The sequence below is a fragment of the Eufriesea mexicana genome, unplaced genomic scaffold, assembly GCF_001483705.2.
Source record: "Eufriesea mexicana isolate 0111107269 unplaced genomic scaffold, ASM148370v2 scaffold474474812, whole genome shotgun sequence".
In the NCBI taxonomy this organism is placed as follows: domain Eukaryota; kingdom Metazoa; phylum Arthropoda; class Insecta; order Hymenoptera; family Apidae; genus Eufriesea; species Eufriesea mexicana.
In genome coordinates this window covers 589,884-605,485 of record NW_016907966.1, presented here as the reverse complement: position 1 = coordinate 605,485, position 15,602 = coordinate 589,884, and the positions used below count along the sequence as shown (strand labels likewise).

Genomic DNA, 15,602 nt, shown 5'->3' with positions numbered 1-15,602 from the left:
TCATGAGTCCCCATAGTGTACAATAGCCAAGTTACGTCGTTCGCGAGCAGGATAATTGCAAAATATCCTCGTCTCCCGTAGTTTGAATAGAAAAATAAACGAAAATACAGTAACTTAGGCTATTTCCTTATTATACCCGTTAACTCTTTCATAATACTGCTCTGGGTATTAGGTAACCAGGCTGGATACCCTAAGAAGACAATAGACACACTGCTGAGTCTAGGTGACAACAGTTCCTCATCCTGTATTAAACTTAATTGTTCAGATTACCTGTGTACTGCCAAGTTTCTAGGATTAGACCAATCTAAAAATTAGCACTGTGCCTGGATTTTGATTTATATAATAGATGCACAGTGTGCCATTATGCAGAGTCATGAAATATTTCTCAGAGAACATTCCTATTCTGATCAGTAAATAACTGCTACTGAAAACTGTAGAGAGACACATTATTAGGTTGACACTGCTAAGTCTAGGTAAGAATAGTTCCTCAGTTTTTATCTTTCCTCATTAAATGAAATAAATCTCTACTGAATTGACTATCCAGTTTGCCAATATGCTACCCAGTTACCATAATCATGAAAAGAACGACAATTAGGAGTGTCAATCAATAGTGTGTCTATGAAGTTCAACTGAAATAGCCAAACTAGCTACACTAAGAAGACTATAGACATACAATTGAGACTAGACAAGAATAGTTCCTCAGTTTGTATTCTTCCTCATTAAATGAGTCAAGTCTCTATTGAATTGACTATTCAGTCTGTCAAAATGCTGTCAAGTTACCATAATCACGAAAAGGAGGACAATTAGTATTATCCTTGGGTTCTGATTTAAAGATACACTCTGTATCTATGAAGTTCTACAACAGAAATAGCCAAACCAGCTATTCTGCTACTCTAGGAAGACCTTAGACACACTGCTAGGTTTAGGTGAGAATAGTTCCTCATCTCGAGACAAGTTTCAACTAGATTGATTGTTCAGTTTGTCAATGTGCTACCAAATTATCAGACTCATGCCAAGCGTGATCATGCCAATTAATACCGTGTTTGGATTCTGGTTCGTAGACACACTGTCTGTCTAGAAGGGCGATAAGACATGTCTGGCCTTTGGAGTATTGCTATTGTAACACATTATTGTACCAGTTAGGTTACTTAACAGCCAGAATGTAAGAGGTCCTCTCTACGATTGCTGTAGTCGTCTTGTCGCAGGTATCCTCAATGTGGCAGGGGTGCTAGAAGGGACGTAAGGAAAAGGAAAGGATGCGTTCCGACCTGGGCCTGCAGTGGACTTATCAGTAAGGCTACCTAGCAGGCCCTGCTTAGACAGTTACTATTGGAAAGTTTGGAAGTTTTATATATAGGAAACGAAGGGTTTTTACTAAAGGCTTGCGAGAAAGCCTTTAAACCTCCTTCAAGTAGGAATACATCTATTGGCAAAGGTGAGAATGCCGCCAAAAGAGTATACACGAATCAGAAGACACTGTCATTATGAAATAATCTTCATTATCCTTAGCTATCGTTTTCCTGCCAAGGACAGATCAACAATCCTCCCTTCCCTTCCTAACTACTCCATGGACTTGGCTCACCTCGTAACGGTGTGTTACAATTTGCCAAACGGATTAGGAGGACTTTGCCAGGTCTCATTCCGCCTAGTTAACACCTTCAGCAACATGGGAAATGTTTTGTCTCTGGACAGGCATTCCAACGAATTCCGAAATCCAAGATGAATCGTCTAGAAAAAGGTAGCGAAAGAAATTCGTGGTAATATGCAGGTGGGTTCTCGTTCTCGAATTAGCATGAAAGATTTTTGTCTAGGTGAGCGAGGAGTAAATTGTGTGCGACGTTAAGTAGTCGGGCCAGGTGAAAATGGAGTTGGACAATAAATTAGCAACACGTTTGCCGGACAGGTACAGTTACGAGTCTATATAGCACTCAAGACAGGGGTCCTCGATCATTCATCTTTGAAGATGATGATACGCGCGTTGCTATCGTTGCTTTTGGCGAGTCTGTCGATAGTCTCGGTCCTGTCCCAAGTGATGTCTTACGCGAAAGTGTCGAGGAACGGGCAGGAAGAGGTGGAGACCAGGAATGATCCTGTGACGTGGATCGTCAGGTTAGATCGTTTGAGAGATTCTCAGGACTGTGAGATGTTTAATGTAAAGACGTAAGGCCAGATTGCTGAAATGTTTTCTGTTATTCTCTTCCTTTTTTCTTTCTTTTCTTTTTTGGTCCCTTTCCTCGAAGTAATGGAACGCAGAGTGAGTCCAGGAGCATCAAGAACATCGCGATCACTATGTCACCCGTGTACGTCACGCCGAAAATTTCGGGGCTGAAGAACGGAGAGGCGATTAATTATTCGCCTGGTGGAAGGTAGGAACAGATTTTTCATTTGAGTTTTACATATGGACTAGAATTTGGGATAAATTCGAAAATTTGGATTTTCATGGTATTTTAGAATTTTTTTAAGTGGAATTTTAAATTTGGAATTGGAAAAGAATTTAAGAAAACTTCAAAAATTTGGGAATTATTTCAAAGTTATTGAAATAAATAGAGTTAAATAAATAAGTTATTCAAATAAATAAAGAATTTGAAAAGGAATTTGGAAATTTGAATTTACATGAATTCATGTAGCAAAGAAATTGAAAAATTTCTGTTCAAACTGAAAAAATTGAAGGAAATTTGAATATTAACTTTTTATAATTAGAATTCTTTTTGGAAAAAAGTTGAAATTTATTTTAAATTCAAATCTAGTTGACAACAATTTTCAATTTAAAAATCATTAATGATTGTGAAAAAGGAATATTTAATTAATATACCAGTATAATGGCATGGTATTAAAATTAAATTATATAATAATGAAAAAATAAAATAGAATTAAAGAAATATAATCTTGAAATCTCAAATATAATTTGAAAAATAGCCAAATATGCAAAATCAAATCCGCAACACGATATATTTCAAATATCTTCATTAAAAAAGTCCAAATATAAATTAAATTTAATTATCAATTTAAAAACAAATGCAAATTAAGAAAAATTCAAAAATTTGCTCATTATTCCAAAATTGTCGAATTTGAAAAAGAGTTTAGAAATTTGAATTTATATGAATTTATGTAGAAAGGAAGTTAAAAAATTTCAGTTCAAATTGGAAAAAATTGAAGAAGATTGGAATATTAATTTTTCATAATTACAATTTTTTTTTTTTTAAGGACAGGAAGTTGAAATTTATTACAGATTTCATTTCGTTCTCAAATTTAAGAAGCCAAAATTTTCAATTTAAAAAGCATTAATGATTCTAAAAAAAACATATATCAATATAATAATAATGAAAAAGTAAAGTAGAATTAAAGAAATTTAAGTTATCACATAATTCGAAGAAATTTAATATTGGAATCTCAAAAATAATTTAAAAAATAACCAAACACCCAAATTCGAGTTCGCAACAAGATATATTTCAATCTTCCTTAAAAAAGTCCAATTATAAATTTAATTTAATTATCAATTTAAAAACAAATGCAAATTACTCCTCGAGTACGAAATCTCAAAATTTACAGATACTCGACGTTGGATCACGAACTGATAGCACAATTGAACGCGAAGAAGCAGATTCAGGACAGGTATCACCCAGCTCCTCTTAATACCTTCAAAAGCAAGGAACCCATGAGCGACACGAAGGAAAGCCCGAAACCTGCCAGTCGCCCTAGCAGTCCACCTACTGGTCCATCGTCCTCTGATATATTCGACTTTTCTAAGCCACCGTTTTCGGAGACCTACGACTACAAACCACCTGATTACCTGAGCAGTAAGCCGATTTCCAAACCGCCGGATTACCTCAGTGACAAACCGATTTCGAAGCCCCTGTCGATGGACGATTACGCAGATTCCGAGATGAGTGACAAGGTAGATTATCCAAATGTCGAAATAACCTAGTTTATTTTTGCAATTCGACCTATTCTGGTTTACTATTAACACTAGACTATCACGCCCTAAACTATATTTTCCTACGCTTTTGGTTAAAAATTCAGTGATTTTTCTCATGATATACAGGGTGTCCTTTAAAAATTCTTCATTCAACATTATTGCTTTGAACATTTAATTTTGCAACTTTAACTCGTAATATATAGGGTGTCCTCTAAAAATTCGGTACTCAATATTAATACTTTCGTTAACTGGTTTATTTCTCTCATAATATATAGAGTGTCCTCTAAAAGTTCTGCACTCGATATTACAACTTTCGTTACCTGACTTACGATTTGTTTCACAATATACAGGGTGTCGTTTAACAATTTTGCATTCAGTGCTATTGGTTTGGTCGCTTGACTTCACGACTTAGACTCGTAACACATAGGGTGTCCTAAGAATTCTACACATAATATTTCGACTTTCGTTACCTGCCTTACAATTTGTTTCATAATATACAGGGTGTCGTTTAAAATTTTAGTATTCAATGCTATTGGTTTGGTCGCTTGACTTCATTTGTAACACACAGGGTGTCCTAAGAATTCTACACATAATATTACCGCTTTCGTTACCTAACTTACAACTTTTTCCATAATGTACAGGGTGTCGTTCAAAATTTTAGTATTCGATGCTATTGGTTTGGTCGCTTGACTTCATTCGCAACACACAGGGTGTCCTAAGAATTCTATACATAATATTACCGCTTTCGTTACCTAACTTACAACTTTTTCCATAATATACAGGGTGTCCTGTAAAAATTCCGCACAGAGAAAAAACTAAATCCGAAAATCCCAAAACTTCAATGCAACTATCTCCTCCCCGAATACCATCAAGCAATCTCGGTTCAACCATACTCACGTAAATCATCGTTTTCAGCCACCAGATTCCTACAAACCGGATTCCTACTACGCGTCCCACGATCACGACTCCGAGTACTCCGACTATTCGCCAGACACGTCTTACAACAATGACGCGGCACCCAAACCGATGCAGTATTCCACTCATCTGGATCATCCTCCATACGAGGACGACGACCATTCTTCTTACGGTCACCATCACGACTTCCATCACGAGGTGATCTACGACCACATACCCGACTACCACGACCACACCGAGCAGCCAGAAATGAACGACCAGAGACTGGACAAGAGGCCTTACTCCTATTACTACATAGGCAAGAAGCTCTGGTACGTTCCCCTATACTTCAGCATCTATTTCATCATCTACATCGCGGCGCTAGTGTTGAAGAGCATCGCCAGGCACAAGATCACCTTCCCAGCGCACTTGGCTGACGCTGTGGCACATTCTAGGTCCCACAGCGACTTCAGCTGGTGGGATTTCACCGGGGAGATATTGAGAGGTATAGAGAGCTTCGCTGAGAAGTATGGAAAAATTTCCTAGAGTACTCGGACGTTTAATTTCTTGGAGGATGAAGTGGATCAGGGGTTGGACTTGGCTGGTGAGACTTTTGGGGTGTTCCTTATGTTGTTATGAATGTTAGAGTGCTCGTGAATTTTCTAATGACGTGTCCATTCTCACAAACACACTTCGGGTCATTTTTATGATAATCATAGTAACAGTATGCAATATATATATAATTTTTACTGAGATTGGTATTAAAGATTGGGGACTGGAGATTTTAGGTGTTTGGTATCTGATGGATGCTGAATATTTAGGGCCATTGAGTAGTATGAATGTCGAACACTTGGTGTTTGGTAACTTAAGTAGTGCTAAGAGTTTGGTAACTGGAGAATATAGAACAAACTTCTGAGATTGGAAATAGACTCGATGTGTTTGATATTCGTTGAATGTTGAATATATGACGTATATAAAATTTAATTGAGATTAAATGTCTAGTAGTTAGAAACTATTATTATTTAGTGCATTCGCACCTGGCACTTGATGGATATAGAACACACTATACCTAATTAATATCGAGAAGGTTATATTAATATCTGGAAAATATCGAAGACCTGGCAATCGATAAATACCGAATTAATCAAGAAATTGATATAAAGCTTCGTCTTTTAATCAATATCGAATATACCCCTATATTACTAGGTATCCCTACATTACTAGGTGTCCCTATATTACTAGGTATCCCTACATTACTAGGTGTCCCTATATTACTAGGTGTACCTATATTACTAGGTGTCCCTATATTACTAGGTGTCCTTATATTACTAGATGTATCTACATTACTAGGGGTCCCTATATTACTAGGTGTCCCTACATTACTAGATGTCCTTATATTACTAGGTGTCCCTATATTACTAGGTGTCCCCATATTACTAGGTTTTCCTATATTATTACAATAGGTGTCCCTGTATTACTAGGTGTCCCTATATTACTAGGTGTCCCCATATTACTAGGTGTCCCCATATTACTAGGTGTTCCTATATTATTACAATAGGTGTCCCTGTATTACTAGGTATCCCTATATTCCTAGGTATTCCTATATTACTACAATAGGTGTCCCTGTATTACTAGGTGTCACCATATTACTACGTGCCTCTATATTACTAGGAAAATATTGAACATTTATCTATTTATCTATTTATCTTATTGATTAGCTAGTATATCTTGTAACTATCCTTGCTGCCTGAATTGCGGAATACATTTGATATACCTATTGAATTAAAAGGGAGAAATTAATTCTGCGTATCATCCATTCATAATTGAAAATTAAGAAGTGATATAGTGATTCAGAAAAATTTGGAAACTGAAGAAGGCTTCGATTCAAGTGCCAGTTAAATTCTATCAGCTCAAATAAAAATTTATTTTATCAATGGACATATGCTGTTTTATTTGATTTCAATCACTAAATATTTTTAAAATATTCTATAATTCCATAATTTTATAATTTTCTATTTACAGAATTACATTTCACAATTCTATAATTTCATTTTTATAACATGGACTTATAAAATATGAATGAGATTTAACATTGTATGTATATTTATTTGACAAACGATGTTAGATTCACGTGTACTCAGACAATGAATCATCAAAAATGCAATAAATTTAAAGTAAATAATAACGAATATTCGAGATTAATTCGACAAAGAATTAAAAAATGATGTAAAATGATAATAATAATTATTTTTTGACATGAATCTCCCAAAACTTGAGTCCTGCATGCAACACTGTTCTACTTTGTCGAAGTTAGGGATACTTTACAGTACAAGAAGCGATTTTGTACATGTAAATATTACAATTAAGCGTTTTGTAAATATTTAGGGCTCCAAATATACTATTTATTTGTACAAACATTGAAAAGTTTAAGAATAATTATCGAGTATTCGGTACCAAATATTTCTCTGCTGTCAATTACAGTATTGTATTTCTAATTACTCCTAATTCCACTAATTGTAAGTTTGCACATTGTTTGTAAATGTAATAGAATGTAATAATATAATGATAATTTCATTCATTTCTTACCTGCGAATGATGAATGAAATTAAAATTGTTTTGAATTACTAAAATGACCTAACGAATAAAAATATTTTCTAAAATAATGATGTAATTTATTACTTTCAATTTTTCTTACTATTAATAGCTACTATTAATCATATAAGTTGCATTAAAATATAAAAATATTCCTATTTATAGAGAAAAATACCCACGTGTAAAGAGAAATTATTTATTTGAATTAATCTGTAAATTAATCTGCATGCAAGACATTTTCTATTATTAAGATAGTAAAATACTTTCAAATACTAGTCGAAATGAAAAGCAAATTTTCATTGGTCATTCATTATTTAAATAAATCATTATTTATATATCTAGAAAAGAATTTTCATCAAATAATTACTAAATTTTAATTAATTATAACCAGTTTCTAATAAATTTCAATATACCCAATATATTTATATCTTCAAAGAAAATATCATTTATACAACAAAATATAACCTCAAATTAAATGGGAGTCCCAATTAAACAATTTCTAAATTTTCAATATCCATTGCTAATTAAAGTTTCCATACAAACAGAAATTTCATTCCCATAATAAAAAATACTAATCAAATAATAAACAACATGAGGAATTTCTATTATACCATTCACATAATCGTATATCGAGAAAGTTTCATTTCCACATATGACGAAACCTAACCTCCAAACTAAAACCTAACCTCCGGACTAAACTAAACTAAATAACCCTTAAATATTCATTAAAAAAATTCTTAATTTCTACAGTTATATTCCAAACGAAACAAAAAATGTCATTCTTATAGCAGAAACTATAGTGAAGTTATAAAATCGGTCAGCCATTAAACTAACCATATTCAGTTTTCGAGACAAACGATATAATTAGGCTCTCGATCATTTTTCGGGTGCTAAATTTAAAAATATAATTCTAAATACCAATCTTTGGAGATTTTATCTACAATCTCGTTATCTCTTAACAATTTAAGAGGGTACTGTTGTAATCAGACTCAGAAAAATCGATTTCTTTTTTTTTACATTTTCTCAAAGTGTACGTCTTCAAAAATGTCTGTGTAAAAGGATTTGTTCGAATTCGTAAAATTAGCGAATTTATAGGGGTTCAAAGTGTGACGTACATGCATTGTACAATGGGTAACGAAAACTTCAAACGCGTTTTTCTCGAAACTATATTTTCGAAACTGGCTGACGGAATATCTCGCGTTTGAGTTGTCCGATTGACTCGAAATTTAGAGAAAATCTTTACAGGGTGTACCTTTATCCCGTGCACAACGGATTTCAAAATCTGATGTTTTTTTTTATTTTTAATTACTACACAAAGGACGAAAGCATGAAGGAAATCGATATTTAAACTTCAAAATGCCGCCATTTTTTTAATTTTTCGAAATTTTGCTGTTTTAATGGATCGTGCTATAGCCATACTTATATTAATTAAGATGCTTTTTGGTTATTTCGTTTCGGATAACCAGATGGTCCGAAATCACGTCAGCCATTCGAACTCGTTCTTAAAAACATAGCCTACCTAAAGCTATATAATCTCCACAATTTTCATCAATTTCGTTAAAAAGGGATTGTAAATATTCTCCAAGTATAAATAAATGTGAGTGCGAAAGCTGCGTGTCAATGTGTATCATGGTTTCCTTAGGAAAAATTCCCGAAAGTCGATTTTTATACGCAGAATGCGTACCTATAACGATACCCAACGCCGGACGATGGCGGATGAGCGATTGCAGCGCGCTCTGTACTTAAATTCCCAAGAAACAGGCGTATTCGGTTATGACTGCTTCTTACGCTCGCGCCACGAGCGGTGGCGCAAGTTTTTGGCGGGATAACGAGCCGGAATTTGTCAGTATCGGCGGAATCGAAAGAATTACTGGAAACGACGCAAGAATTCTGATGGTCTCGCATTCCGATTGACCAATTACGCCCTTTCGATCAAGTCTCATCCCTGTCTTCTTCCCATGTATGATCCCATGATTTCGTCGCGTACACAGAATACGAAGAGTCCTCTCGTCTCCACAGTTTTGAAATCTCGTGTGCGTATGTGGTGCGTCGAATTTTATATGCGAATTCTCTTTTCCGAAGGAGAAAAATAATGGTAAAAACGGTCCTCCAGTTTGGGAGAAGTCAGTGGCTTTTAAAATTGGTTTGAAATCAGTTTATGTAAATAAAAAAAGAATGGAACTGGATTTTTGTTGATCCTGTTTTGAGTTTGGGTTTTTTATACATATTTGAAGGTTATTGGGATCATGGGTAAATAATTAAGCAGGGGTTGGAAGGGGAGAATTGATTTTTTAATTGGAGGAGTTTGGATGTGGAAGTTTCTGTCTGGTTTCTATAAATATGAGGATTATAATAGGATGTAATTGCAATTTACAGATGGATAATTATTAACATTTATTAATAATTATTATTAATGTTAGGAAATAAATAATTATCAACATCTATTTTATTAATATTATTATCGAAAGCCACGAATAAATTTGATTTGTTCTTAAATTTAACCACAGCATTGTTTAAATTAAAATTCACAGAAATCTGTAATACAAATCAAAGAATATAATATTACAAATCTTATGTTTACTATAAAAAAATTTTTAGAAAAATATTTTTCATAAAAACCTTTTCTATAAAAATATCTATTGACAAATAAGATGAGAAACGATACAAAATTCCATCGATATGTTAATTGATTAATTAAAAAGGAAATAATTGTTCAAGAAATCAGTTCATGTCATTCATTAGCACTCACCCTTTTCCCTCTACCTCTGTTTAACTTTTATTTATTTATAATTATATCTTCCATAATTGGGTACACACTGTACTCCATTTTACATCTATCTGTAAATTTATCGGGATCAGAATTCCGTTAAATTAATATTTTCGTACATTCGAGACACTAATTAGTTTACATGTGCGTATATTAAACTACTAATTCATCTACAAATAATATTTACAAACTGGACTCTTCGTTCGAAAATTTATTTAATTCAAAAATAAGATGAAACATTCATTCATAAGAATATTCACTGATTCATTGAAGAATTCCAAATTGTATCGAATATATGTAAATGAAATTTACACATACAGTTACTCACATAAAGCCGATGAATATGCGTGAATAGAATACTTTTACTTATTACACCGAATTTTCTCTATATTACAATAAAAAGTAATCTCATTATTTTTATCATTGTTTTCGATTTCTTTTTTTTTGTATTATTGAATTATTATCTTTACAGAATTATTTTCAATTTTATCTTTTTATTAATTCATTTTTTTTATTACTGAATTATTATTGTTCTTTATTTTCATATATTGTATATTATAATTAAAGAATTATATAATTATTATGTGTAAATAAATTTAAAGAATTTATATAGTATATATATACAAAGAATCTATTATAATTTTTTTTATTTATTAACTTATCGTCCATGTATAGTTAATATTCAGATATAAAATATTATTCTTCTATTTTTCTATTTTCCTACTTTTGTATTACTTCATATACGAAAAGATGACTTAAAATTTGTTTACTTTATGAAAATACAAATCACTTATTATAACTTGCAAATATATGAACAATTTCTTCCTAGTAACATTTAATTATATATTTACTGGCAAACAATAATTTTATTATTTTCATCATTATCCTTGATATCTTTCAGTTCAATATTTTTTCTGAATATATTATATTATATTTAATCTTCTATTTAATAAATAAGAAAATATTTTCTTCTCAGTGATATGAAAAATGATTATGGCAATTTGAATGATTTTAGAAAAGATAAAACTCTAATTACATTATTAAATACATATGTTATATAATCACATATTTATATGAATATATATATTATAAAATAAAAATTAGTAAATGTATAATAACTTATTATACATTTGTACCTTACTGTACCTTAATGATGTCTCAACTAATTATATTAAATATTTAATTATTCAACTCTATTTTTTCACTACCACATACCTCCCTATCTATTATATAGCAAAAATGTCCTAAGCTCTAAATATGATATAAACATATATAAATATATGTACTCACTAAAAGTACATACAATCTCTATTTTCACATACATACATTACACCTAAATTAATCACATCAAGTTCATAAATATTCCTATTCTCATTTTCTCACTATGAAATTCTATTTTTATCTCAATATCAGTAACAAAAACCCTTCAATTCCAAAATTACTATAACAAACCAAACATATGATCTCTAAAACCTATAAAAGGATAACCTGAAACCTATAACTATAACTTAACCTATAAACCTATATTGTATATATAATACTACTACTATATATACTACTAATATATACTACTATATATACTATATATACTTTACTATACATACTACTAATATGTACTACTATATATAGTATATATATTATACTATACTATATATATGAACAATTACTACGTATACTATATATACTACTAATATGTACCACTATATACAGTATATATATTATACTATACTATATATATGAACAATTACTATGTATACTATATATACTACTAATATGTACTACTATATACAGTATATATATTATACTATACTATATATATGAACAATTACTATGTATACTATATATACTACTAATATATACTACTATATATACTATATATATAAACCTATAACTATAACTTAACCCATAACCTATATAACTACAGATCTATATACTACATACCAACTACTATCAACTCACCTATTTAACCACCTACCTAGCCACCAAACTCATACCCAATTAATCACCTTAAATTTGCACCAAGCAGCCCAAGAGATCCAAGAATTGGAAAGGCAAACACTACAAGAGGCCTTCTCAGTGATGCGATAATGGGATGCGGATAATCGATGATCTATAACCGAATTCCCGGTTTGAAATCTTCCTAGACGACAGCGACGATACGCAAGAGTAACAATTAGGGCTTTTAGCGCTGCAGGCTGGATTTGCTTAACGTTTCTGGTGATACAGTTACCGGTAACCGAGCAGTATGTTTGAACTGGGCCCACGAATCGTTCAGTCGCTCCTTGGAGTTTATCACCGACGGTTCCACGGCCTATGGCCCACGTCGTTGACAACCTCGAGACGGGAAGGAAGCATCGAAGACGCTGGGTCCCGATGAACCCGCGATCGTCGGGTACGAGGAATGAACGTTCGTATAGTGGCATCGGCAGGTGGTGAATCGTTGTTTCCATGAAGAGGTGAGAGAGGATCGAAGGGAAGTGTAGAGGGACACGTGTTCGCGGATGCGAGGATCGAGACGTGGAAACTTTTGAGGAACGAAGAGGCTGGTACGGGTGAAGATTATTGGGAATTATGGGTAGGTATGGAGTTATGGAGGTTTTGTTATGGGTTGATGTACGTTTGATGAAGACTATAAAGTTGAAGATTCGGTTTTTGGGTCTGTTTGAGAAGGATGAATGGTTTGAGGTTTGGATAGGTGTCTGGGATCACTGGTGATCACTGTTTGTTTCATTAGCTTGGCTAATAGTTTCGAATTTTAACGACAGATGGCGCTGCTTAGTTTTCTGCGACAAAATGACGTCACTGAGCTGTTAAGTATGTTATTATATAATTGTACTCTGTAATTTATTATGTAAATTATGCAGTTGTCAGAAGATGATCGAGTTTCCTTTGTTTTGAAGAAAATGACTAGCTTTTTATAGTAAAAATATTGGTAGCACTTTTTAGTAAACAGTATAGTTTGGGTAGATGAATATTTTCATTTGGAATTAGTTTGATGATGATTTGGGCAAAGTTAATAGGAATTTGAGATGAGTATAATATATATTTTAATTTATCACACTTTGAAATTTAATTCAAGTGTATTTCCATCCAAAGCCCAACCTAAATTTAGTTTACAAAACACTGAGCAAAAAGTCTCAAGTTTGAGCAAAACCCAAATCTAATTAAAATTCAATTCAAACTTAAATCAGGTATAAAACTAGTTGGACCTAGTATCTAACCTAAAATTAATTATAACTTAACTCACCCCAATACCTAACCTATAATTTATTTAAATTTAGCTCGGACCAAAACTTAATTTAAACTTAACGATAAATTCAAACCTAACCTAATCAATCTAGAAGACTGAACACCTAACTTTAATATTAACCTAACCAAAATCTAATATAAAAATACAAATTTTTTCATATTTAATATTGTACATATGTAAGTACATGATACTGTACATTAATTCAGAAGATGTCCTAATTAATGATGTTCAAAAAATTAAAGACTAATAATTAATACGAACAATATAGACTAATAATTTTTATAAAAATTTATAAAATTTATGAATATAATGGTACAGTATAATTTATGGTATAACATAATGCTATAGTATAATTTTTCAATATCTGAAATTGAAGCATCAATTATAAAAATATATAAAAAAGGAAAAGTATCAAAGTATCTTTTATAATTATTATTATTATGGACAGAAATCTTTTTTAAAATTAATGCTACATGTACTCATGTCGTTTCAAGATAATAGATATTTTTGAAGAACAAATTTGCTAATTGTATTCCTACCCACATGTGTGTTATGTAGTCGAAGTATGGAGGTGTTTACTTCACAAATGTACTAATGGATCTCTTCAAAATGAACGATCGCAGTGAAAAGTATAATAGTAAACATATTTCATTTAGATACTAAGATCTTACTATTATAAACATGATTTTTATATCGAAAATAGTACTTGACATACATCATAAGCTAAACTTATATTTCTACTTTAATTTCAACTTTCAATAGAACAGTATAATTATTTTATGACTTTGTAATTATATTTTCTATTTAAATTTTCTCTGAAATTACTATTACAATTATTTTAAGATCCAACAATTTCCTGTCGTATATTTAAAATTTCTGTGGATCTAATTACCTTAATTGCTAAGTGAAAACATGTCCTAGTTACTGATATTTTTACTAAATTAAATTAACGTCAATTTTCATAAAATTAAATTTCTTCATAATTTCTGTAAAATTGAATTTCCAGCGAATTCCTGAAAAATTAAAATTTCATTCATAAGAAAATCATTCTATTACGAATACATATAGATACACTAATATACTTATGAATATCTCAAATCCATCAAAGAAAAAATATAAAAATATAAAATATTAATCTAACTTTTTCCCTAATCAAAGACAACCATAATATTAGTAATTTAATTCATCACGTCCCTTTCCTACCTATTTTAAAAATAAAATAGTAATAAAACTATTTAAATATTTAAAAATATTTTATATTATAAAATTTAAATTAATAATTTAATTTAATAATATTTAAAACTATTTTAAAATATTAAAAAATAATTTTAATATTTTAAATGTAGCTTAATATTTAAAACATTTTTTAAATAACTATATTTAATAATAAAACGGAAAATACAGTCCACGAAAGATCCACAAAATTTCTAAAACCATTTTCTACATTTCAGACAGCGTACAAACAAATTTGGTCTGCCATTATCTCCTGCTCCTCGTGTGCGTTTCACACGCAAGTGAATCGACTTTCGAGGAGATCGATGCACTTCCGGAAACCAACGAGTATCAAGAGGCTCCAGCGATCGGCACTGCTGTGCAAACATACAGGTTATTTTATGGAAAAATTTCTTTTCCGAAAGATTCTTTTTTTTCAAATTAATTTTGATTTACATTGCTATCGATTAAATTCGGAATATTTTCAAACGAGATCAATGAATATTCGTTTCTTGGAAATTCAAATAGACATCCAAGAATGTATCGACGAGGTTACCACGAGGACCACGGGTCCATGTATCAGGACGACCACGACAATCATCAGGATGATCATGATCATATGAAAGACGAGGAACAGGGTATGAAAGCCATGGGAACGGGCAAAGTCGATTACTGGGGCGGTTACTACGATTTTTTAATAAACGAGGGAAGTTACAAATTCTGGGCCGTTTTTCAAGTAAGTTCATTATTTTATAATAACGTAGAAATAATTATTATAGTAACGATTATTATTTCATGATTCTTATGGTTATTATTTTTAATAATGATATTAATGATTATTATTTTTTATGAAAATATAATGATAACAATCACTGGTTTGTATGTTTAATAAACCATCCAATAATATAATAATAATATTATATTATATAATATTGTACTACATAGTAATATATCAATACAATACAATGTTA

General features: G+C 31.5%; 2 protein-coding genes across 2 annotated transcripts in view; both read left to right on the top strand.

The window, feature by feature from the left end:
- The first annotated feature begins 1,762 nt into the window (after nucleotides 1–1,762).
- LOC108548806 (uncharacterized) lies at nucleotides 1,763–5,356 on the top strand. The gene is made up of 5 exons (XM_017901931.1): nucleotides 1,763–1,768; nucleotides 1,904–2,109; nucleotides 2,241–2,366; nucleotides 3,550–3,895; nucleotides 4,832–5,356. The coding sequence occupies exons 1-5, from the start codon at nucleotides 1,763–1,765 to the stop codon at nucleotides 5,354–5,356; spliced, it is 1,209 nt and encodes a 402-aa protein (XP_017757420.1).
- A 7,402-nt stretch (nucleotides 5,357–12,758) lies between these two features.
- The window catches only part of LOC108548795 (uncharacterized), a 4,020-nt gene continuing 1,176 nt past the window's right edge, over nucleotides 12,759–15,602 (top strand). The window contains exons 1-3 of the mRNA XM_017901920.1: nucleotides 12,759–12,864; nucleotides 14,871–15,024; nucleotides 15,160–15,367. Of these exons, the coding sequence (XP_017757409.1) occupies nucleotides 12,759–12,864; nucleotides 14,871–15,024; nucleotides 15,160–15,367 (468 nt within the window). The remainder of the gene's footprint in view (nucleotides 12,865–14,870; nucleotides 15,025–15,159; nucleotides 15,368–15,602) is intronic.

What these genes read in the sequence shown, in the direction of transcription:
- LOC108548806 (XM_017901931.1), top strand. An exon ending in CCTGTGACGTGGATCGTCAG is followed by an intron (nt 2,110 to 2,240) that starts GTTAGATCGTTT and finishes CTTTCCTCGAAG; the next exon opens with TAATGGAACGCAGAGTGAGT. An exon ending in ATTCCGAGATGAGTGACAAG is followed by an intron (nt 3,896 to 4,831) that starts GTAGATTATCCA and finishes CATCGTTTTCAG; the next exon opens with CCACCAGATTCCTACAAACC.